Source organism: Rhodnius prolixus, unplaced genomic scaffold (genome assembly GCF_049639745.1).
Source record: "Rhodnius prolixus isolate KJV_2025 unplaced genomic scaffold, Rpr scaffold_3, whole genome shotgun sequence".
NCBI classification, from domain to species: Eukaryota; Metazoa; Arthropoda; class Insecta; order Hemiptera; family Reduviidae; genus Rhodnius; species Rhodnius prolixus.
In genome coordinates this window covers 14,895,505-14,921,425 of record NW_027411603.1, presented here as the reverse complement: position 1 = coordinate 14,921,425, position 25,921 = coordinate 14,895,505, and the positions used below count along the sequence as shown (strand labels likewise).

Sequence of the window (25,921 nt, the reverse complement as noted above, 5' to 3'; positions counted from 1 at the left end):
TAAACAAAACTAAAGAGAAATTAAAAGACATTGGCCTTGCGTCTCCTTTCTAACGGGTTATTGCTGTCACTAGTAACTCTAGGTTTTCTTTTGATAAGTTTTTTAGTGGAGATTTCATTGTGAACTGTGTTGCGTTTAGCACAAGACTTCTGGTTAAAACAAAATGAAAAAAATTTAAAAAGCAAAGTTGAGGGACAAAAATATTTCTATGAAAATCATCGTTCACATTTTCATTTAAGATTACAAAATGGATGCCTTAGTAATGAATGTATGAAAACTGAAGAGAAGCGTCTAAACTCGCGTCACTTCTTTACTTCATTAAAGTTGGGTTAAATTGTTTTGTGATCTGCGCGCAAGCTCCTTCCATGATTTTCTTCAGTGTCCCTGATTCGCCAGCCTTATTTCATAATCTCACAAGCTTACGCCAACAGCTTGAAAGACCCCCTCTCTCGCTAAAGCACGCTCTCTAACGAGCATCCTTCTGTAGCCATTCACGTCGTCTAAAATTAATTGTAGTCTAGCGAGTACAGCCGCAAGCGTGGCCAAGGGTAGTAACAACACCGTTTCTAGACTCTGTGCTTATGCTTTGGCAAACAACCGCCCCCGTACAACTAAGAGGTGAGTTAAGCCCGAAATGTGGTCTTGCCTCCGTCTCAACAAGCACACACCCAAACAGCAGTTTATATTGTTTACTACTTGCAAACTTACCTTGTGGTTTCAGTGCTCACCACTGTAGCAAACTAACTCATTATGGCCCATCCACCGAGCTGATGAATATTATTAAACTTCCCGTACTTATTCATTTTTAACATATCTTTATGAATTTCTTGTCCAGCTGTAATGCAATTTTACTCATTGCTCTAATTTCTATTAATACTAGTGTACTATTATAGAAATAAAAAAATTCATAATGATGACATAGTTATTCCCTACAGAGTTCCTGGATTCATATGTAGTTCCTGCCATTAGATTTCTTCTGCTTAGAATCCTTTATTATTCACTGTGCGATAGAGCAGCGTTTTCTGTGCTGAAAGAACACGAGATCGGTAATGAGCGAATAATGAAGTCACTTTTCTTAATCTATTTCCATAATTAGCCAACATCATTCGATTAATTTAATTATTTCGAAAGGAATATTATAGTATAGTTTAATCGAATGTTTCCAGTCCTAACAAGATATCGCTTCTCCTTTACTTTCGAATCCAGTAGCTCGTACAACCCAAATAAAAGTAAAAAATTAGCAATGTAATGGAAGGCCTAAAACCTGAATTTGAATCCTTCACATTCGCGTTTTATCAAACAGAATAAATACACATTTTTTATTTAATTATTACGTTCAATGTTTGTTAAAGAGGCTCAAAACATTCAAGTTTTTGTTATTTTTAAAATATTTTACATAAATAGTGAGCGCCGAATAGAGAGAGAATAACAGTTAATTGAAAAGTAAGAAAATTAAAGTGATACCTTTTTTCAGGTGGTCAAACAACCAAATTAGGTGAGGCAATAGCAATTCGTTAAATAATAAAAAAAGTGTCGCAGGTAGATTAAGTTAGAAAAAAGAGTCGCAGGTAGATTAAGTTAGAAAAAAGAGTCGCAGGTAGATTAAGTTAGAAAAAAAGAGTCGCAGGTAGATTAAGTTAGAAAAAAGAGGCTAATATGTAACGGTTAAAAAATGGTCGATCTAAAGAAAAAAATATTCAAATTATGCGTATTATTTATTTACTAGTTGCCACATTTATTGCCATTAGGGAACTTATTGGGGAGTAAAAGGTTTCTGAGATATGAAGGCAAAAAATAAAATAAAATAGTAGACAATGGGTCACACAAGATGAATTACGGGACATTACTAGGCTCCTAAGAACTATAGAAAGGGAACGCATTTAGATTTGAGGTTATTACCTTAAAGGAATGGGAACAGAATAAAAAGTCAGGCGAAGGGCAAGAGATGAAGGAGGGAGAAAGGAACTCTACCATTACTCTGCAGGCAGAAGAAGTCAATGGAAATGACGGTCTGGGACAGAGCATAGCCTTTTAGGCCAGCGTTGGGTTGGGTAATATAAAGATCATTTGAATGTAGATGCAGCGTTGTAAAAGTCAGATAAAGTATTGGCGAATGTTTTAGTAGACATTTGAAGAATAGAGATGTAGTGGACTTGGGACGGATAGTTGTTGGGAGGCAACCAACTAACTTGGACTGTTGGTCCATTGTACTCTAACATACTAATTTATCTACACACTTCTAGCACTGAAATCCTATACAGTTTTCGATCTCTTCTTTCGACCTCCAGGGTAGTCTTCCAAAGAACTGCGTCACTTCTAGCTCCTCCTCTTCGGACGCTCACTTAATAATTCAAAAGATCTAATTAGCAGTGAGTTCTCTATCTCTCTTCTTTGAAAGGATACTTCTTGTAACTCTTAGCCCATGTTACTTCGCCAGCAAACAGAAACACTCGCCAATTCCACTTGTTTATTCTACATACTTTATTTTTAGACCTGTGTTTAAAACACTTTTACAACAAACTTAACCTTCTTGTAGCCAACTTTGGCTTGCCCAAGTACTTTGTAGACCTTAGATGACGACGATTGCATTTTAAATTAAAGCAGGTGCGACTTTTTATCTTTTATAACAATAATCTATTTTAATACTTAATCGCAAAATTAGCTTTAGGACTCTGCCAGTTATGGGTATTTTGATGAAAAAAACAAATACCTGAACCGGAAGATAGGTAATAAAAAACGTTAATAAAGAAGCGTGTGTCGATCTTTTTTAAAGAAATAAATATACTGTAAGTACGCCTTTACTTTATAACTTAAATAAAATTAAGTTATACATCTTGCAATGCAACCTTTTCGCCTGATACAGCAGGCTACAATCTTTACGATGTTCTGTAAAACCTGCCACAAAGTCTTAGATTAAATCTCTCAGTTTATCTCTAATAATTTTTGACGAATCCTATTCGCTTTAAATATCGCCTGTTTAAAACAAATTTATGTCCAATATATTCTAATGAATACTTAACAGCGTTGTTTAGAAGAAGCTTCTTCTGCGATGTACAATCTCGATTTGGTAATACAGGCTTTGTTTAAAAAAATATTAAACTGAATATAGTTTATTCAGTTTATTAGCTGAAATCTTAGCTGATCCCGAAGCTCGACGGAGTTTGTCCATTAGTTTTTTCAGTTGGCCTTTTCGGAGGAAGCTGTCGGTGTCTGAGTGAGATCAAGGCTTGTTTCGAAACTCAACAATGACAACGGACAACAGACCATTTTACAATTTAGTGGAAAAAGTGATGTGATAAGACCAAGGGCAGAAGGTTGATTGAGAAAGTTTGAGTTGAGGGTCATTGAATGAATAAAAAGAAGGTTGGTCTTGATTTTGGAAAAATTAACTTTTAATTAATTTAGAAAAAAATTCTCTAAACTTTTTTTTCTAATTGTAAGAGGTGATTAAAAAAATATAATCGGAGTAGAATGAAAAAAAAACGGGAAGAAATAGTCGAGTTTTATATTCTTATCTCCTTGTTATACTGCGAAAGAAGTTGGTGTGTTTTAAATTCTGATCTTAAAGCTCTTTGGTAATTAACTTGCCCATTAGTTCGTTTTAGGTTCTTCTTATATTAAATTAGCACTCAGGAATATAGTTTTCCTTTCTTAAATAGATTGTCCGCCCGAAATAGCTTTCTTTGTCACCATTATTTGTTAAGTTTAATTCTATTTTTACGATCAATTATGATTAGATTGACTTAGTGTTTCGTTCAACAAGATAATAGTTTCAATTATTAATTTGTGTTTTCATAAAAGTTTTTTATTAAAATAATTTAATTAGTTACAATCAACACAATTATTGCATTATAAGGTACAAGGGTAATTGACATGTCATGTGAAGAAGACACCCAGAATGAAGAAGTTACCCAGTAGCCTAAAAACTTCTGAGTAAGGTGGAGTTCACTTCCCTCTACAGGTGGAATCTGCATACTGCGGCAACGGTAAATGATTCGCATGCACATTAAACACATTGTTTATTGAATGATTGGTGAACTTGAGGTATTAAACATTTAATACTTAAATAACGGCTCACCTTGTAGCGCCCGTCCACGTAAGCATGTTGCCTGCTTCTTAAAAGATGAGGGTTGGCTGTTCTCAAGTATCATTTCAACAAGATATTGATCCATCTGAACTGCATACCAAGAATGAAATGCGTGGTTAAAATGCTTCAACCAAAAGCAGGACTAAAAGCTTTTTTCAAAAAATATGCCAAAGATTTTCTTGAAAGATTTGTTTGAGTATGCTATTAACTACATTTACAACTTCAGTTTTTTTGTGATAGCTTTCAGGAAATTGGTTGGAAAATCCTTTCCAGAAGAGCTCTTTCAGTTTTCCACAGTTTTCTCGCAAAGCACTTCAGTCAATTTGTCTAAAATTACTTCACTAACTACTCTTAATTTCGGTTGAAATTTTTTCTGTGATAATTTATTTTGAGGGGGTTCTAGAACCCTTTTTACTAGTAAAAAGGGACTTTTTAACTTGCAATGAGGTGTTACTTTCAGTGCATTGTACTTTTTTAAAACTAACCATGAAACTAGAATTCGCTGTTGGAAGAAAATTGCTTGATCGAAAGTTCAAAATCTTAAACAATTTTTGTTGTTGTAGTTTTCAGTTAGACTTGTGATAATATTTGTTGATTATTTTTTTTTTTTCTAGATGAATTGATGATTTTAGCGAGTTATCTGGGAAGATGGTTGTTACATTAAAAGAACCTTTTTCATTTCACCTGTACTCACCTGCTAACATTTTTGTAAAAATTCTTAGATTAAAGGAAAAAAATGTCTAAAATAGAACTTTGGAAATTATGGCAAAAGGAAGTCTTGAGAGTGATTTTTTTATTTTACTATGAAGACCTTTCAATGGATTAATGATCAACCAAAAGTGGGCCAAAAGAAGATCTCTCTACTATACGATCCAACTATATATACCCGTGCCGTTCAGGAGATCAGATCAAAGAGATTCCTATCAATGAGATAGCTCCCTTTTTTCGGACTTATAATTTGGAACATTTTTTATTTTTATATAAAAAATGATTTATTTCCCGTGTGTTACTTGGAATAGTAAAATGAAAAGAACTTTTCCATTCATCCGAATTATCAGGGATCTCATCTCCTCTCTATTATCATACTTTTTCCAGAAGGTAAATCTTTTTATCCAAAACTTCATTTGAGTGGAGTATGTAACTTTGGAAGAATGAAGTAGGCTTTCCCCTAAGTACTTTTCAGTGGGTTGGAAGAAATAAATGTTAGCTTACTAGCAGTGAGTATAGCACGGCAGACAAATTCTATGTCTTAAGAAAATTTAATCCCTTAAGGGAAAATTTAAATTTAAATAATTAGCTGGAAGAGGAAATCGTGCGAATGTTTACATCCTGTTATAAAAAAAAAAATCGATAAATATGCAGTTACCATTTATGTTTGACCCTTAGATTTCCTTTATATCAGTTTGCTTAATGTCGGGAACAGAGCCTTACCAAAAGAATTGTTTATTAGTTCTAAATGAAATTAAATTTCTCTATCTGTATTTATTCATTTATTTTTAAACTATAAATTTTTGAAGTTTATTTCATTTAAAGTACGCAAACTTTTTACATTATAAAAGATTAACAAATATACAGCAGTGTACATTTTATTTTTTGTACTACGCCATGTAATCGTTTACGCCAACAACTCTAAGTAGGGTGCATAGTTGTTCAAGAGTGTTTTGCGTTAAAACGAGAATGAACGCCTTACAGAAATTTCTCTTGAATTGCTGTGGAGAAAGGAAGGATTATGACAAAACAAAAGGGTTATCCAGTTGGAGTTTAAACCGTAAACACTTTACTACTACACTACATCCTGGGTAAAGTGTCGTGGATATTAAATAAAGGGGCAGTTAGCCGGACGAGCAGTTAGTGTGAACCATCCCTGGTATTATAATTCTTCAGCGGTCCTACCAGAAACAGTTTCCCATCTACAAAACTCCCAGTTTATACCAGACTTGCTTTTAAGAGCAATATTTTAGAATCTCATTCTCTACTTTTAAAGAGGATCTTTTGTCCACCGATCCCCCCCCCCTCTCCAGAAAAAAAAGAAGTAAGTATTAAAGAAGAAACTAGGCTGGCTAAGTGGCAAGGATTACGTCGGGATAAAGGCGCCCCGATAAAAACATTTTTCCTTCTTTCTTTTTCAACTAAACATAAAACACTTGCTTATTTAAGACGTTCTTTGCACTACAACCTAAATATCTTCGTTTTTCTGGGTTGAATTTAAACAGCTCTCTTACCCTACTACCTTGTGAAATTTCAAAATAATCTAAACTTGCACATAAAATATTTTTCTTACTAATTCTTCATTCTACTTGATTAGTGTACGAATACGAACATGGCGCACACAATAATTTGTAGACACAGTGTTGTCGCACCACTGTAAAAGAAAACATTATAAAACATCATTTTCTCGTTTTAGAATTATCGTTATTCAGAATTCCAAATATTCTTCTAGCACTGAATGTTTCTAACCGTATTATTTGAAATTACTAATATTATATGCAAATTCCCCCCATTGTATATTTATGATAGGATTTTTCGTAACATGTTTCCATTTACAAAGGAAGATAAGAGACAACTCACACTTCGTAGAAAGGCCAACATTACTGCAACCACTTTGGGGGGCATCTCCTCCTACCGACAACCAACGACTCTGCTTGCAAGCCGCAGCTTCATATTAAACTAATAATGTTAACAATAATCGTACAAAACAGAAGTATAAATAATATCTTATTTTGAAACAATGTGTAAAGGACTAGTTTCATTAAGAAAATAATTCACTAAAAAAAAAAAGATAAAAAATAAGGAAGATTCTCTCCACAAAATTGATCAAGTCGTGAAAGCAGAAGCAACTTACCTCATATATAAGTTTTTTTGTACATGAGTCCCTAGTTGAGCTACACATGCCTGGTCTGATTTTTATTGTCTTTGTACTATTATTCCACCACTTCCTGCTTCCTCTACGGTACCTTGTCCTTGTCCTTGTCCTTCTGTCGAGGGGATTAAATTGACTTTCCAAAAGGATGTGGCAGTATTGACCACTTTCTCATTCTTGTTGGATGGCAAATCATTAGTCGCTAGCTTGTCCAAAAATTAGCTGAAATTATTTTAGCTCAGTTGTTTTTTTCTTCTTTTTTTTATTTTCACTAAAGACTTCTCAGTGACGTTGAGTCGATTTTCTTGACTACATACAGCCTTCTCTTGGTTGTTTTATGGTGCTCCATTTTTTTTGTTCTTGGGGGTAGTAAACAACTAACAGGAGCAGAAGCGTTAAACGGATCAGTTGGATATTACGGAATAAAATGGTATATCCCATTTTGTCAAATATCTATCACCAAGGAGTAACATATTTAAGACTTAATGGACTTTTATTTAAACTTTCATTTCATGTCCAATTCTCGAGAATCTTACTAAGGGAAGAATTGATTTTTTGTCTCTCTCTTACAGAATGGATGAGCTAGGTCTAAAAGTCATTTTATTTGAGCTCAGTTCGTTGCAAAACGTGCTGAAAACTTGCTGCGAAAAGAAAAATTCCAATTATTTGTTAGCGCTTAATTAAAATATGTCTTAACTACACAAGTAAACGATATCTAACTTCTTGTTTATCAGTTCAATCTTTATAGCCTTTCTGTAACGCCATTCTCTCAGGGACCTTGAAGTTCAAGAGATGAACCGAAGTAGACCAATAAATTAAGGGTATGGTATAATTAGGAAAACAGGGCAGTATTAAGAATTGAATCTGTTTTATACGCATTTCGAAAAGTGTTGAAACATTTTTCAATAATAGTAAAATAATTGCTATCTCCTTATGTTACATGTATAAATGAATACAATACAATCTGTGTATACAATAGTATACATAGATGATCAAAATAATTGTGATCAAAAATTGCTACATTCTATTTGGTGAATGCAGGTGCAATTATTTCTCGGCAGCGGTGAGGGAACCATGCTAAAATTAAGAGCTAGCTAACTGTCAAATTAGTTTGTGCCTAATACCGACATGAAGAAAGTGTATCAACTCATGGTGTTATTTAAGGCTGAAAAAAATACTGCCATTCATCCCAAAATTGACTTTTACTCGAAGTACGGTTTGTTTTTTCATAATTTTTTTTGTTTGTTTCAGATTGGGAGATATTTTAGACCTTTTTCCTTAAGAAAATTTGAGGATCTTCGAATTTTGAACATAACGTAAGTTAGTTTTTTAGAGTTAAACTAACAGAATGTTGATAGGTAACTTACAAAATATTATTATTATTATTATTGTTATTATTTTGAGTCAATTTAAAAGTCCAATCAATCAGCTTCAGTTACACTGTCTTCTCCTCTCCTCCTTTTTGGCCCTGTTTCTCGCTACAGCAATGTACTTCAAAGAAAAAAAAAATTAAAAACAAAAAAATGGTTAAATAGAAAATCTGTCCATGTTGAGGTACCCAAGTTTTTTTTTTTTAATTTATTGTTCTTACATTCCAGTTTTATAATGTAAAGTAATCGCCTATTTTTCAGACGGGGCTTAACGTCCAATTACCGATTAGTTTTATTAATTAGTTTAATAATGTATGAAGTTGTAAATTTTTCACAATAAGCTTGCTTTTTACTGCTGTCAACTTATGCACTTCTTTCGCAATTTATTTTGGTGCAGAAAATTGATTAAAATACATCAGCTGAAATAAATTTATATTAAAGATATAAACGATTAGCAGATTGTTTAAAAAAATCATTATTCTAAATTTGATGCGATCTAATGAAGGAGGATTGTAATCTTATGACAACGTTTTCTTCTTCATTTAATTCTATCCTCAAATTAACTGCCAGTTGATGAAAGCTATTTCACATATAATTGAAACACAATGGGACTTCCGATACAACACATCTCGACTTAAGTATAATACTAGACCGAGTGTAGACTGAGCGAAACGGAATTCAAGAAATTACTGTTAGTAATTTAATATTTACTGCCTTTGTACTAATTTATAAACTGATTTTCTCTTCAGTTTTCTGTTAAAGAGAAATTGGAATTTAATTTATTTCAGGCTTCTTCTTCTTTAAATGTGCCCTAATAAAATTCTACTTTGCTGCATAATCTTATATCTTACATCATATTAGTTTGTGGTATGTATGTTTTCTTGATTGTTTCCAGAGAAAGCGGTAACGTAACGTTTCATTTTTTTGGAAGTGTAATGGATGCCAGTAAAGTTCGCGATGCTAGCAACAAACTTTTGGAACGAGGAAAGTTGGGAGAAATCTCACTTTTACCTTCTGAGTATATCTTCTATCAGGAACCAGGACTTAATTTAAATGTAAATATACACTTTTCTTTTCTTATAAAATAGATTTATCCTTTAAGTAGGAAGTGAACTAAATGGAAATCTTTATTAATTAATTTTATTTATAAATTAAGTTCTCTTAAGTTCTGCAATATCTTTAAGCGCAACGTAGTTATTTTGTCTGGGTTAAGCCGCTTGACACCATTGTTACTGTACAACTAAGACTGAACTGCAATTGTTACACTCTTAGAATGGAATACAGATCCAAATAACATTTACAATTTCCTAGCAGAAATATAAAGTAAACTGTTTTTGGAAATTAGGATTAGATTTCCCATCAAGCTTCCTTAAAGAAAGATTAGGTGTAGATTATTTGTTTTTAATTTACACTTGAAGAAAGACGAAGATTTTCATTAAAATTAAAATACTTACTTACTACTCGTATATCTATTGCCCAAAAGTAGTTGTATAATTATAACTGAAAAGTAAAGTTGCACAAATTTGCATTACATTTTCTTTTAAATATTGTTCTGATTTTATCATAAGCGCACTTATACATTGGTATTTTTTATTTCGTTTCGTTAATTTAAAAATGTTATTCTTTAAGGAAGTAACTGGTGATGAGGTAATAAGAGAAGGACATCAACTGGTGTTATCATGTATAGCTCAGGGATCTTCGCACATGTCATTCAGATGGTTAAAAGATGGAGATCCTATTAATGTTTCCAAATCAGCTGGGTAAGTGAAATGGACTGAATACATATTTAATTCCAAATTAATTATTACTGAAAAAATTGAGCCATGAGTTTATAATGTGGTAATTAGATTTTTGTCAATATGTGCTCTTGACATTTGCTACGTTAATATTGCAAAACTTGTTAAAAGCTGTGTTTTTATAACAAGGAGCTCTGTTTTAATAAGCTAATTAATAAATACGTCTGCGTTTTTTATTGATTATTAATAAGAAAATAACTGTATTAAAAATATGACAGATAAAGTAGATTATTTTTAATTTGAAACCTAAGGCTCCTAGAAAAGGGTTTTTCCGCTATTTGTAGGCTCTTAACTTCTTTATTTAAAAAAAAGGCTTGATTCCATGATTAAGAAAATAAGCATATTGATAAATTTATAAAATTTATTATCATTTTAATTCTAAAGAAATTTGACTTCAATATCTTAAAGATATTAACATTTGCACCCGAACTAAATTGCAGGATAATGTGGACAAAATTAATCCCAAAGACAGATCGCCAGCAATATACAGCTGTTTTAGGGATTGAGAAAGTTGATGCTTTGGATGAAGGACATTATACTTGTCAGATATTCGATTGGGGTTTACAAGAATGTAAATCAATTTATGTTGAAGTTGTACAAGCACCTCAAGTGCAAGTATTACCAATGAGCGCTTCATTGCAGAAAGTAATTTTTTTTCAATATCCAAAGTTAATTATAACTTAATCATTTCAGGAATCAATTATTCAATTTTCCTTTTTAGGGTGAGAGTATTAATTTGAAATGTGTATCGCCAAATGAAGGCAGATGGTCGGACCAAGATCAAATTGGATACAGCTGGGCTCGGGATAAGAAACTTTTTCCTCTCAATCCTGGACAAGAAGTGTGGGAAGATCTGAAACCGTCAGGAAGTATACTCAGAGTACAAAATATTCAGGTTAAATTTAAATTTGATTATGAAGATTTCTGTTAAAAACCATATTCTGTGTTAAGTTTAAAAATTATTTTTTGTTTGTATATTTTATTCTTAGAAATCCACAACGTATACTTGCAAAGCACACACATCAGCCGCTACTAGAGAGCAAAGTGTTCGTATAGATGTGATTAACCACACATCGGTGGCAATGTGCAAAGAAGAAATACAATATGGTATAAAGTGGAGTATAGCTTCACCAGGCAGTACTGCGCTCTCTGAATGTCCTTTCAAGTAACCAATCATTTTTACAAAATGGAAAAGAAAATTCAAAAAAGGAATGGATTCCGTTCTATAATTAAAATAATGGTTTATTCTTTGCAGATATCTTGGTGTGGCCAGAAGACAGTGTTTAATTGATCAACCGGGTATTGCTTTCTGGCAAAATCCAGATTTTTCTAATTGTATTTCAGAAAGATTTGATAAAATCATTCGTGATGTAAGTTTAATATTTAACTTAAATTACTTTTTCCTTAAATATTTAAACATATTACTTTGTTTACCTTTAGGTAAATCAAAATATACGGACAATAAAAATCCAAACCTTACAAGTATCACTCATTTCTTGAATTTTGTGACGAAACTTAGATTTTTAGTTTCTTTTACTGATAAGAGAGGTTGTTAGTTGATTCCAATGAACTCTGTGTAGTTATTATTTTTATTTTTAATTCTGAACGCTATTACAGTTTATAAAGAGCAGAGTAAAAGAAGGAGAAATCACTTAGCTAAAAGTTTAGAGCTGCAGCAGTTCTTTCATTTCACTATGTTAGTTAGGGATCTACCCAAATCGCATTGTAAGATCAAATTAAAAAATAAATTACTTTTATTATTTATTCTTCATTAAGAATTAAATGTAATGACCTCCAATTTTTACTTCTGTAATAATATTTGTCTAAATGGCCGCAAAGTTTTTTTTTCTGCTCTTTAAAAAAGAACAGAAAAATCTTTAACGTGAAGTAAAGATTAATAAAAAAAGTAACAGGTAAATAAGGAAGACAGTAGGTTCGGCCATTTAAAGTCCAATTTATTTGTTTCTGTTTTCGCACCAAAGGTATCATTATTCAACTTGTACATTAAATCCACTCTGTGTTAACTAAAATCAAAATAATGTTTTTTTTTTTTAATATTGTGTCACTGAAAAATTTCAGATTGATTTATATTCTCATCAAATAAGGTAATTATTGTCTGGAATTTTGCCTAATAGTCGTCAAATGGTTAAGACAATTTTAAAAAACATTGATTCAATAGGATGAAAAAATTAATGCCAGTTTCAGCCATTATAAACTTTATTATGCCACGAGCTTTCGACCTAGGGACTAGATCATCTTCAGGGCTAATTTACAATATTCTGTTTAACATCATTAGATAGTTGGTGTGTCTTCTGTCTTGTCTGTACATGGACAAGTTTATAATGACTGAAACTGGCATTAATTTTTTCATCCTATTGATACTATGATTCAGAAAACCAAAAATAATGAACAGTAATTTAAAAAACATGTAAAAACTTTTATCCATTTTTTTCCTCATTAGAAATCCTAATGTAAGCCTGTGCATTTCTAAATGTCGAGGATAAAGTTTGTGAATGGTAAAACAAGAACTTTAAACAATAGGAATCATACTTTAGAGGTAATTGTTACTCTATTTACTGAGTGAGTTGAACTTGTTTGTAATTTGATTAAAACATATATAAAACATGATCTCTAGAGTATGATTACCATTGTTTAAAATTCTTTTTGTGCCTTTCACATTTTTTTTGTTTTTCGTGTCATTTAGAAATTTCGAATTATAAATACAGATTTCTGAAGAAGAAAGAAACTGTTACGACAGGTGTTCTGAAAAGAGCGTTTCTTACCATTATATCGTTATTTAGTTAATTTACACTTTACTTAAGACCTTCAGAGATTTGATGCTCAAAATTTAGTTATGAAAAAAAATAGTTTAAATATTTGAAATTATTCTTTTTGAAAGTTCAGTTGGACTTCACTGGGAGGTTAGAGGCGGAATTTGAATTAGCTGCAGTCTCCTTGCTTAATTATCTGCACTTCTGTGACTATGTTAGTAGTACAAAGAGGTGACAGGTACTAGATTTTAGAGTTATATTTCTAGTTTGAGTTCCCTGTTACCTAAGTTGGTCGAAGTGAAGGCGGCTGCGGTCAGTCATCGGGCATGGAACACTAAGTGTTCCCACTTTCATTATCCCATAAGAAAGTCCTGAGGGCGGCAAACCCTTCCACCTATTGCATCTTTTGAATTGAAAAAAGATATCTGCATAGGGTCAGCATGCGACTACAACCATACTACTTACCTCTGCTGGTCATACACACTTCCTCGCCATACCGCCGTTAACTGGCTGCGATTCTAGATTCGGACTGCGTTGAGTGCTCAAGCCGAGTTAACCGGATTGGCTCAGAAAGATCTCCACTGGGTTCCCCCAGTGAATGTGGCAGTTTTTCTCCCTGTGCTGAGCTGAAAGTGATAGGTGAACAGGAATGGATCCTTGTATCTTTTCTAATTGCGATTTGAGACTTTTTGTCCTTGGCTACCGGGGGATAAAAAAAAATAGAAAATAGTTCAATAATGTGTCGTGCAATGCATGTCTCAAGAAGCTCTTGTCCATGCAACCATTTGAGTTCAAAGGACAGATCTCTTTGTAAGCTCTAATCCTGAAAAGATGTGTCTGTGGTGAGGAGACGAAAGTGGGCACTAAATATTATAATAGAATGAATTTCTCTTTTTTTCATTTAATGTAAGTTTTGGTTTCCTTCACTTCAATTTTCAATGTTAGATCCAATGTATTGCATATTCATTTATTTATTTTCTTTCAGTTTAGAATATTAGCCAGAGGGTTTGTGAAAACATCCATTGAACGGACATTGTCAGAGCTAGTTCTATTCCTAGAAGAACAAGGGGAACTGTATCCCGGTGAAGGGGAGCCGATAGTAGAATTTCTTCAAGATATACTGAATTATATTAACCGTACCTCATCCTGGAATGACCTAATTGATAGTACTATTTACTTTTACAAAAGTATAAATTTAATATTAATATATAATGAATCTATAATTAACGAAAACGTAGGTATATAATTATTATTTTGTTTCAATTGTGTTACTTCAATTTATCCATGATTATTCTGTTTTTTAGAAACTTAAGGATTTGCAAATATTGGTTAATCGATGGTCATTACTGTTCGGAGAACATATGAATGGAACTATGAGTCATTTCTCATTTGATGCTTTTGTTATTGATATTATGAAAGTTATTGATGTAAACCATAACAGTTATTACATACCTACCTTGTCAAATAGGTAACTTTGTTTGGATATTGTTACCAATTTTTACGCATTAAATATGTATATTCTCTTTAATAAAAACACCATTATCACATTTATTTGTTGCAGTTACCCGTTGTGGTATAATGTCAGAATTGCTGTTCATGTTTCTACTGACGATCAAGAAGATAGTTTGTATACGACCAATAGAATTGCTATTATTAACTATAGAAATATTTCAAAATTTCTTCCTGTAGCATCAACACAAAAAACTAGGTGAGGATATTGATATGGATATTAATATTGGTGAGGATATCATGTTGAAAATGAAGGTGTGATACAGGCACAAACTTTCCCTTATCGTTGAGCACATAGTTCTTTAAATCTCACCAGCAAATGAAAATGTACATTACAATAGTCGTGCGTGATGTAGTGTGCCCTCTCAGAACTTAAAAGAAATTTGATAGCTTTAAATTTGGGAGAAATGATGATGCCTCAAATCTTGATGAAATTCTTGGCTTTATGCTAATTTCTATTAAACTGGAAAATCATTTTAATTAAGATGCAAGTTTAACAATCGATATTTATATCTTACTGGTGTTTTAAATGTATTAGTTGTTAAATACATGGATTGAACCTCATTAATACGATATGTCATGACTGAGGAAATCATTGATATTAAGATATTATTTTCGCTATCATTGAGTTGTTGATAATTCCATTTATTGTTTTTGTATGATTTATTAGCCTTTTAAAGAGAAAATCTTACGGGGAATCTCTTCACAATGCTGTCACTTAATTTATTCAATTGAATTTTGAATACAGAAGTTGCTTATAACAAAATAACTCAATGGGATGTTTGGTTGTTGAATATAAACTACGTGCCGGGAAAAAAGGCTTATAGGAAAGTTACAGGCTTGAGAATTTTAAAGTTTTTATTAAAAAGAAATATTGGAATTTATAATTAATTAATTTTTATTTTTTTTAATTAAAATAGATTTTTTTTAATCAAATGTACTACATATATCTTCCTATCTGCAGTTAGCATTAGAAATTCAAGGGAAATTGTTTCTGCCACTTTTCAAAAAAATTGCGAGAAAGTGAAAAAGAAAAAAGTAATTAAGTAAACTGCTTACAGATTCAAAGTTGTGTTTTTATAAAAATCACCATGTTACTTACCAACTAAGAATATTTATAGCTCGATATTATAATTACTAATGAATTTGCGAAAGGAGGAATATAGTAGGAAACTTTATTTCGAAAAACTTGAATTTGACGTTGTATCGGTTGAATGGGGAGTTAAAAGTTGATTGAAAATACCATTAAAAATTTTTTAAGAGAAAAAACAAAAATGTTTACAAACTTTTAGTAAAATCAAGCAAAATATGTTTTTTATAAATTCTTTCTTCAGTTCGCTAAGTGTTGAATAGAATATCTAATTTAAGTTTGTGTTACTTTGATCATACCGTAATTTCTCAACCCTGCTATTGATTTGGGTGTTTTTACTGATTATACATACAAAAAAAAAAATCTTAGCTGTTCGCAAAACATTTGTGGAGAAAATTCACTTATAAGAGTTAGACTAGCAAATTTCTCTTAGGAAATTAAAAATGACTTTGGAAGTTAGAATACCAGCGGAAGAGTTTGATTGATTTTGTGTTGCAGTGATGGAAGTGAAATTACTTACGAAATCCAGTCAAATATTATCAGTGTAGCTATTGCTGGGCAATTAACTATTCGATTAGACATAGAACTACAACTCAGAAAAGTTAAAGAGGGTTGGAATATGACTTGTGCGAATGCTCCGTCGCTCGGAACCAGCTGGGATATATCTTCTTGCCATTATTCTGCTAAAAAATATAATATTACTCATTGTGTTTGTCGATTTCCTGGTGTTTATACAGCTCTAATTACTAAACATTCCTCATTGGTAACTCTCAAATTATTTATGTTTTTTATTGTACATCTGCATATTGTTTAAAAATTGCAATTGTTCTTTCACTGATATATTTTAGAATGCTGAAGGTATCTATAAAAATCTTCGTCTAGCTTCAATAGTTGTTATCGGTTGTACCTGTTGTCTAATACAGTCTTTGTTGGCGTTAATTCTACTATTGATCAGATGGTGGTATCGAAAGACTTGTGTTTTGTTTCTCAAATTGCAATGTTGTACTTCAGTGACCGCTATCATGTCCATTTTTATATACACATCGAGGTTTGCAGTGCCACAGGTAATTAAAACTGTTGAAATTTTATTTATAGTAATTTAAATGTGTTTTGACTTTAAATAAAACTTCAAAAGTTATTTGCAAAATTCATAGAGACATTAGGCTCAATAAACCTACTTATCTCTTTGAGATTTGACAACAAATCATTGAAATTAAAAAGTTTCAGCTGCCCAAGAAAATTAAGCAACTTTTACAGTTTAACCATCACTAAAAAAATTTTTGTTTATAGTCTAGCTTTACATATACAACAGTATTAATGGAAGCATTAATGTTACTTGGAATTTCCTCACATTTAAGTAAACTACTGGTAGTTTATACAGAAGTTGTAAGATTACCTAACGTTAAAAACATAAAGAAAACTGTTTTCGGAATAACAACAGGTTGGTAAAACTTTTAAATCACAATTTTATAATTTTTTAAGCCGTAATTTAATTTCTTTCATTTTTTTTATTATAAGAGATCCATCTGGTTCCGAAACAGAGATTTTAACTAATACAGAAAGAATGATAGTTAAGATACATTTTTTTTAAACCACAAGCTACATTTTATGTCTGTTTATCTTTTCTAAAATTCGTTATTTAAAAAAAAAATTATATAAATATGATATATAAATTTATTAACTGATTTATTTTGTGGTCAATTTCTAGGTGTCACTCTTTTGGCTGTATTGTGCAGCCTCCTCGCCCACAAGATTAGTGGTAATACCTTAAAGTCTTGGTGGTTGCCTTATGATTCGGCAATATTTTTTATTGCCGTAACTTGTGGAATTTTAATCATTGTCATGTTTATATTTCTATTTTGTAACTTATTAAGACGATTGAAGTTCTTACTTTGCGTCCAAGATGCAAAAACAAATCATATCATAACTCGAAGGTAAATAACAAACAAATTTTATTAAATCTTTTTTGTAACTGTGTAATAATTTTAGAGCTTCTAAAAAATTTTAGGGTTGGTTATCTAAAAGTAATGCGAAAAGACTTCTTTTGGAATGTAAAATTTGACTGAAAAATTTCTATTAATATATATGTATATTCTTCAGTATAATATAGACTCAAATCTAAGTTCTAAAATGTGCACAAATGACAAAATTAGATAACTTCATATACAAAATTAGTCGAATAGTCAAAAATAATAAAATCATTGTTTCCATTTTTCTAATTAAGAAGAAAATAAATAATTGTAAATTTTACCGAAAGAGAGTCAGTCAGGAATTTTTTGCACAAATACATTATGTATCCAAAAAAAAAGGCTAAAAGTTGGACTGAACTTGTGAATAACTACTATTGCAGTGAAATTGACTTCTCTATTTAGAAAAATGAACACTTGTTATTTACAAACTTACTGTTCTACTTTTAAATACAAGTACTTAATATCAAATATGCTGTTATTTTTATTTAGAATCTATGTTATACTTTTTTAGAATTGGTTTGCTCAAAAGAACTGCTGTTCTATTCACTTCAGTAGTCAGTGTAGCAGTTTCAAGTATTTTATACGTGAATTCTTATAGTAAATTTTATCATTATTTGTTTAGTGCACTATGCGCTCTATTGGTAAGAATATTTCTATTGTATAATATAAAATTAAAAAATTCTTTTAAGTTTTTTTTAACACCACTTTCCATGCTTTTTCAGGGTTTCATAATATTTTTATGTTACGTATTGCACAGCGAATCTTCCTTAAACTTACATCTACTCACGCAGCTAAAATTACAGAAAGCAAAAGAACAAGAATTTAGTTCAGAATCTGATAACAATTTATTTAATTGTAAGTACTGTTTAATTAGTACTTTACTTTTATTTTACTTGTATTATTTTTTTTAAGAATAAATATTTAAAAGTTTGGACTTTTTTGAAACGTTGCTTTCATATTTAGATCCTTACACAAGATCTATTCAAAACTGCAATTAAGAACTTTCTAAGAAGAACCCTAACCAGAGACCTTATTTTGTCTCTCTTAAGCGTACTTATGTAATCTATTGCTTAAAAAATAAAACACGCCCATTTCATAGCATTAAGGATAATTAAATTATTTGTGTTTTTTTGTTTCCAGTCTTCACAAAACAGGAAGCTGAAGTTGAAAGCGATTGCGCCCCTCCTTGCATAAAGAGCACTCCAACGAAGTTAATAAGCGAATTAACACCAATGAACGAGAAACTTATTACTAAGCCAAAAATGGTTACATTTAATGGAGAAGACGTAATATGTAAGTATGATCTTTAAATAAGCCCAACCTTGCAAGACAAACCTGTTTCCCTTCACTTGTCATGTTCACACGAATTTGCAATAAAAATTAAGTTTGAGAAATAGCAAGCTCAAACGTAAAAATACCCCTGTCTTTCTCAATTTTGAAATGAGGTGACCAGAAGATAGATTTAAAAAAAAATTAAGATATTTTGATATTATGGTGCAAGATTCCTATGTTAATGTGGAATTGGATTTAAGAAACTATTGACGTTATATTCACAAACTCACTCGGGGAATAATTATGGTTGTACCACTTGTGGAAGATAGGAGGGAGAGGATTGAAGACGTTAGTGAGTGCGACTTTGAAGGAATGTTTGAATTATGTTTAGAACTTATTAGGAAGGAATCTGCACGTTCTTTAAGTAAATGGGATAATTAAATTATTTGTTCTCTGAAAGTAGATGTGTTTTAGAACTGTTATGACAATAATGTAATTTAATAAAAAATTAAACTGTCTCTCTGTTTTACTGTGCCGCTTGAAAACATATTTATAATTCAATACTTCCAAATAATTTGAAATATAATAAATATAGTAGAATAGTGTCGCTTTTTACATGATGCTGTACACAAAATCCAAATAGCAATTAAATTAATTTATGCTTGCTTGCTACATTTCAATTAATTCATTGTTTGAGGTATGAATCTAAATATTCAAATAAGAAATAGGTATTCATGCTTGAAAAGAGCATCAAATCCGCATCACCATCTCTTTATTAGCTTCTTGTGTCACATCTTTGTATTGAAGTATAAACCAGTTTTGCAATATCGTGTAAAAGTTGTCACAAACTAATCACTTCTTGGAAGAATCAAACCAAAATCTGTTATAAAAGATCCACCTTATATTCAAAGCCTTGATTTACATTCTTAGGTTAGCTTCAAGTGTGTTAAAACAAAATGTAGTTCAGCATTTTCTTTTTGCAAAATACTGTTTTCTTTTTCGAGGCACTTAGCTTTTTCTGTTGTTAGCTTATATCTATTTTCTATTAACTCCCGTAATACCGTTTGCTATAAAAGTTTGTGGTAAGCCCATGCTGCTATGAAATTAAAGAAAATCATCAGTTAAGCAGTTTAGGGCAAGCCATTTAGGGCCACTAAGATATTTAGTAAGGAACATGAAGAAAGTTATTTTAAAATCAAAATTTTTTGTTAGTCTCAAATTATTTATTATTCCTTGTTCTCTGGTTTCACCACGAATTCCAATAATAGGAGTGCATGGTTAGTAGGAATTCGGGACCTTTTCGTCATCTCACCAATGGCTTGATTGTAGATAGTTAGTCTGCCTTAAAGTAAAGCTGATTTCTTAAGGTGGAGAACTTACATTTGGTTCCTGAGTTGTTGGAAGTTATAAATGTCTTAAAAAAGTAATACAGTAACAGTTTCAAAATTAAGACTGATATTGACTGAGTTTTTCATCGATACTGTATCTCTTACATGTATTTCATGTACTTTCTTTTGACATTAATCTTACTTATTAATATTACAGGTGAAAAAAAAGAGGTAGAAGATGTCGATTTAGAAATATACCCAAATAGTCCAAAGAAATACAAGTGTATAAATTTAGCAATAATGCCAAGTTCCATTGATGCATCAAATGAGGAAAGTGAGGCTTTAAATCCTCAAGTAAAAGAGACTGCCTTTAAATTAGAAAATATTCATCCAGTATGTGATGTGCCAGATGTATTAACGACAAGAGCTTGTGTTGAACTAGATTTAAAGATGCCTAATTTAATTATAACCAGTGAAGGAACTAGCCTTCCAAATACTGGAATCATTTCACCAGTTGTAACCCCCTCTAAAGATACATCAGTTCTTCCCCAACATTGTTCAGAAGTAAGTAGTGATGTGCAGATGATTGTTGCAGAAGAAGAGGAAGAAGAAGAAGAAGATGACGATGAAAATTCATGTTATATTGATATGAAACAATCAGAGGATCCGTTACTGAATCCTTTACAAGTAGGTGAGGCCCTGCCTACAATCTTGGAAGTAGAAGATAGTGAAGATAAAGATGTATTAGATAGGATAACCCACGATCTTGATTATCTGCTCAACAGAAGACCAGATAATGAAGTGTTATCATACCAAAGACATAAAAAGCAAACCACGAGTGATACAACTAAACCAATTCCAAGTTCCACTTTTGTTGCCAAAACTACTTTATGAGTTCGCCTATTTATTATGAATAAGTATTGTAAACAGAATAGATATATAAAACTTCGACTTATTTTTCTAATGAAATGTACTCGGTTTTTAAATATCATGTTACTGTTATCGTTTTACTTTGCGGTGTGAATTTGAATGTATGTGAAACATTCCTATCTAGGTAATCTCAGAAATAGCAAAAGGGAAGTAATGTGGTTATTCATTCACTGAATTACGCAATTCAAATACGAATTGCCGACAGTTGATCGAACTTATAGTACTTCATTTATTAAGGGTCGCAAGCTTTATTGATTAATTTCTTTCTTTCCCCTTTATAACCCGCCAAAAGATAATGTTCTTCTATTATATTTTTACAAATTTAAGTATACTTAAGAAATTTTGTTTAGGCACGATTAATCTTTGATAATTTTTCATATTAACTTTAAAATTAGCTAATATTCTTTTCTATAATAATTTCTTCTAATATATTAGCTAATAGACTTTTCTTATAGGAATTTATTTGGCATTTGCCTGTTAAGTTTCAGATTTCGGTTTAATGGGGTACGAATGTTTTGTTACAAAATTGGATAATATTTTGTTTGACAATAACTATTAAAATATGATAAACATGTATTAAAACAGGAAATTCTTTGAAGTGTTACAAGTCATGTCATTTTCGGATTTACTTTTAGAGCCAGAACTGCCATAGATGACTTAAAAATAAATAGAAGCCATGATACAGTCGAAAGTCTGTTAAATCAAGTATCATCTTAATTTACTCCCCGCACCTAATAATGGCCTTATTGTTATTTTTAAAATTATTACATCATTTCATTACTTACACTTGTTTTTTAATGTAAAATTTATATTTGAGAAAATTTATTCTACCGAATACATGTGGACCATAATCGTTCTTCCAGATCTAGAATTACATTTGGTCATTGTCCCTTACTTAATATCCTTTGTACAGGTATTAAATGTAATTTTAAAACACAGGTTCCTAATATTTAAGAGACTTCTAACCTAAATTACCAATGGCTGAAACAGTTTTAATTGTGTACAAGTATTACTTGGTTAATAATGTTCCAAGCATTTTGAGCTCTAAAAACCCTTGGAATGATGAAAGTGCATCTGATCATGAAAAGCAAAGATTAAATATTTTGCAGTTGAAGTGGAAGGATAGAAAAATTCTCACACGATATGAAATTACAAACTTCCTTCCGTTTATTCTTGAGATTTCCTTTAATGTATAGCAGTATAGCTGAAAGAGAAATTCTGTTTTATGATTGTGTCTAAGGATCTCGTTATTTAAGACGCTTATTTGTAAATATTGATAAAAACTGAACAAGTTTTTAATTCAAAACCTTTAGGTTCTTGCCTACAATACGAATTATCTTTAATTAAAAAATAATTATATGTAATAATTATGTGATGCAACCGTCCCTATTTTAGTTTCAATGATTATTGTAATTTATTTGCATTTCTCTTTCATAATCTAATTCCATGTTCCTATTTGTAGTTATTTTCTTTTGTAATGTGTTATATTTAGTTAATGTTTTAGTACATCCACGGTTAAACTTGTTTAGTTTATAAGAAGTTTAATGAGTAATTTATGTTCTTATAAGAACAAATATAATTTGCACTGCCACAATAGTAAATTTTTTGATGTCACTTTAAAATGTTCTTGGCCATTTCTATCTATCTTTTTCTTTATCTCACAATGGCAACACCTCCGTCACCAACTGCTCATCGTGAGATTACCATTTATTTACGAGTATTTATATTTTGTATTTAATAAGATTCTTTAAATATATCTTTTGTACCTGAATATTAAAAGTCATCTATTTATTATTTCTAGTTTGTCAAAATGAAATGATACCCTGTATTTTATACTTCCTTTTTTATTGTTAAAGAGCCTTAACTAATTATTATCTTTATTATTTCTGTGTGTGTGACCTAAATAACGGAGCATATGTGTACAACAAATCAGTATTGAAGTATTATAATTAAATTATTATTAATATTTATTTATTTATTTATTTTAATTATTTATGTATTTATTAGCATTAAAGACGATATATTCAAGGCAAAAACAAAACAAACTATAACAAAAACAAACAAAGGTGTAAACTAAAATTTGTTACCTTAAAAAAAATGGTGTGACAATAAATTTGCTGGTTTGGACTTTTACCAAGTTTTTTTAGGTTAAAAGAGAATAATAATGACCACTTAGATAGCCTTGCGTGAAAATGAACGACATGATCAACCTGGAACTAAACTGGCTAAAAAAATGCAGACTTTTTTTTCTGATTACTGATAAGTTGTGCGATTGAACTGTTCCGGTTAGTTGCAACATGATCTAGTGAGGTCAGAACAGATGGAGAATATCATCTAATATGGTGCGATTTACTCTCTATAATCGTAATTTCGTTCGAATTCAGAATTCAAGTCTAATTGCTTTTTAACCAGCCTAGATTAGAAAATCTTCTGTTACCATAGTATCTGATTTATAATTATCTATAATAGTTATTACAGATTTTTTGTTTATCACTGCGTCTAAAGATCTATTATGCTCTTCTTTTTAAACAACACTCCCTCTAACCTGAGGAACCTCAGAATCTGCAGAGGTTCTAGAGAGAATATGTCATGTCCTCCAACTTCACCTGGGTACTCCCTTGGCTTCTTTCTTGTAAGATAGTTGGTTTTGCTGTTAGTTAAGAGGTACGTGGCAGCTTCCTTCATCTCTACAGAGAATCTACTAATGCCATAGCAAACCCAGCTTCTTTAGCCTCGCTAGGAAACAATTGCAAAACTTGTATTAATCTGGTGGCACTCCTGGGATATATTTTAGATTATAATGACCCAGATAAATATATCTTTATCTTCTTGGAGGCTCTAGTGTGGCCCAAAGCTTCCTAAAAATATTTATAAAAGTTTTGGTTACTCTACTCTGATCAAACTAATCCAACTCTCTAAAATTTGAAAACTTTTCCTAATTTGCTATAAAAAAAAAAATAGATGACTGAATGAACACTTGGTTTTGATTCCAGTCTTTCTGAATTTCCGACGTCAGCTTATAATCGAAAATTGTTAGTTTACCTAAATCAAAGTAGTATTATTGCTGTAAACAAAAATTGGTAAAATATTGCAATGTAAGTGCTGTTTAGATTCAGCCAAGAGTTGAACTTTTGTTAGCGGCTTAGTTTTTGATGGATTTTTAGTTTCCAAGACCTAATTATGATAATATGATTGCTGCTACTATTAAACATGTTACATACCCCAAAGAGGTATAATTGATAATTCAAGCCCCTACTATTCGTTTTAAAGCGTTTGTGCTTTAAATAAAACTTGTTTTCAAAACTTTGAATTGAATCCAGCACCAGTTCACTTATATTAAGGACCCTTTTCAAACAATGACCGCAATAAAAATCTATCAGAATTTCCTAACTCCCGCATGTATATAATAATTAAGCTAAAAATTGGCGAACCTTCAATTGTAATTTTAATAAAATACTTTGCAATTTACACTAAAATAATGTTATTTACTCAAATTTTCCAGAAACTTTATTGTCCATCAGTTATTGTAAAAGTAAGAAATTCCATCCCTCATTATGGCCACAAACAATGAAGTACATTTTTGACTGTACCTCTATATTTTGTAAAGTACCTCTCATTTATGATTTAAAAAAAGGATCATTGTTAAAGACAAACCAAATCATCACTAATTGGGCATGTTGCCATTAAGTAAATAATATAATGATATTTCCTCTTTTGCAAATAAGTGTAACTAAAGTAAAAAGAAAAATATATTTTTGTACAATTCTAATACATAGTTTAATTTTTAATAGCTCATACGAACTGTGTTATAAGAAATAAGATTTTTAAAAATGAGATAAAGTTTTGTAGTGCCTTATGAGAATATATGTAAAATAAAAAGTAAAAAGATGTTCAAAGTGTTAAATGTTGATTAAAAATAAAAATTGTCTTCTGATTTATAAATTTTATTAATAAAAGAGAATTTTAAAGATTTATTTCCTTTGATTTCAACAACTGCCTAGTAAAATTCTACAGAATACTTGCAGTTATTGCCACTGATTTTAGTCCATTTACTTTCACTTTTTACTCAGGAAAGACATCAGAACGAATTTAATGAGTTACGCATTTTAATACTACTTCTGATAGAATTGCAAATAATTCCAGATACGTATAGCATTTCTAGGAGGAATTTCTACATCTGGGTAATAAATAATTAGAGGTGCACTATTCATTTCTGAGTTTCACACCATGATCATAGAATTTTTTTATTTTTTATTTTCAAATGGAAGTAGGGACCTAGGTCACTTGAAGTTTTTCATTTAAAAAAAAAGAAAGACTTCAAGATCCTAATACAGTCAGGATTTTCATCTTTGAAAGGAGAGGGCTGTGTGAGAATAGCTGAGAAAAGTGTAGGAAGAGTATGAATGTCTCAGTTGGTTTAGACATGAGTTCGAGAGTGAATGAACATCTTGAATATCGAGTTCTTTTTGCTTCTTGTCTCTGGGGTATACTTAGCTTGAATCAGCTGTAATTAGTTCTCATTCTTGGAAGGAAACAGCTTGATATTAAGTCAATTGACGTCTGCAGATCAGGTTTGTTAATTTATGTATTAGACGCAGCTAACATCAATCGTCCGGTAATGTAACTGAAGTCGCTAAGATGGATGGAACTTATTCCTTTAGAAATGATCGAATAATTAATGATGAGCAAACCCAAACGTTTTCGTTCCTACATTAGGAAAAAGACTTCAAAAAAAACTGCCAGCGGAACGAACTGAAGTTATTTTTTTTTTTTTTTTTTTGGCGCATCAACAGCTGAGGTCATTAGCGCCCGGAGCCTTTTCCAGTGCACTGCCGGCCTCCGGACAGTGTTCTCTCGTTACAGACAACACTGTCCATCACCGGACAGTGAGCTGTAAGAAGCTCCTAGGAAGAGAAAATCTAAGGGTCAGCTGCTGGA

General features: G+C 31.3%; 1 protein-coding gene across 13 annotated transcripts in view; it reads left to right on the top strand.

Moving 5' to 3' along the window:
- The window catches only part of LOC141453690 (uncharacterized), a 493,018-nt gene extending 468,063 nt beyond the window's left edge, over positions 1-24,955 (top strand). For all 13 annotated transcript variants that reach the window (XM_074127187.1, XM_074127182.1, XM_074127180.1 and 10 more), the window contains 18 exons: positions 8,199-8,263; positions 9,213-9,372; positions 9,947-10,077; positions 10,554-10,758; positions 10,835-11,008; positions 11,103-11,278; positions 11,369-11,483; positions 13,870-14,118; positions 14,189-14,352; positions 14,446-14,592; positions 15,982-16,246; positions 16,332-16,547; positions 16,774-16,924; positions 17,192-17,417; positions 17,965-18,094; positions 18,176-18,308; positions 18,594-18,746; positions 20,271-24,955. In XM_074127187.1, the coding sequence (XP_073983288.1) occupies positions 8,199-8,263; positions 9,213-9,372; positions 9,947-10,077; positions 10,554-10,758; positions 10,835-11,008; positions 11,103-11,278; positions 11,369-11,483; positions 13,870-14,118; positions 14,189-14,352; positions 14,446-14,592; positions 15,982-16,246; positions 16,332-16,547; positions 16,774-16,924; positions 17,192-17,417; positions 17,965-18,094; positions 18,176-18,308; positions 18,594-18,746; positions 20,271-20,947 (3,537 nt within the window). In that variant the 3' untranslated portion in view covers positions 20,948-24,955. The remainder of the gene's footprint in view (positions 1-8,198; positions 8,264-9,212; positions 9,373-9,946; positions 10,078-10,553; positions 10,759-10,834; positions 11,009-11,102; positions 11,279-11,368; positions 11,484-13,869; positions 14,119-14,188; positions 14,353-14,445; positions 14,593-15,981; positions 16,247-16,331; positions 16,548-16,773; positions 16,925-17,191; positions 17,418-17,964; positions 18,095-18,175; positions 18,309-18,593; positions 18,747-20,270) is intronic.
- Positions 24,956-25,921: the final 966 nt, after the last annotated feature.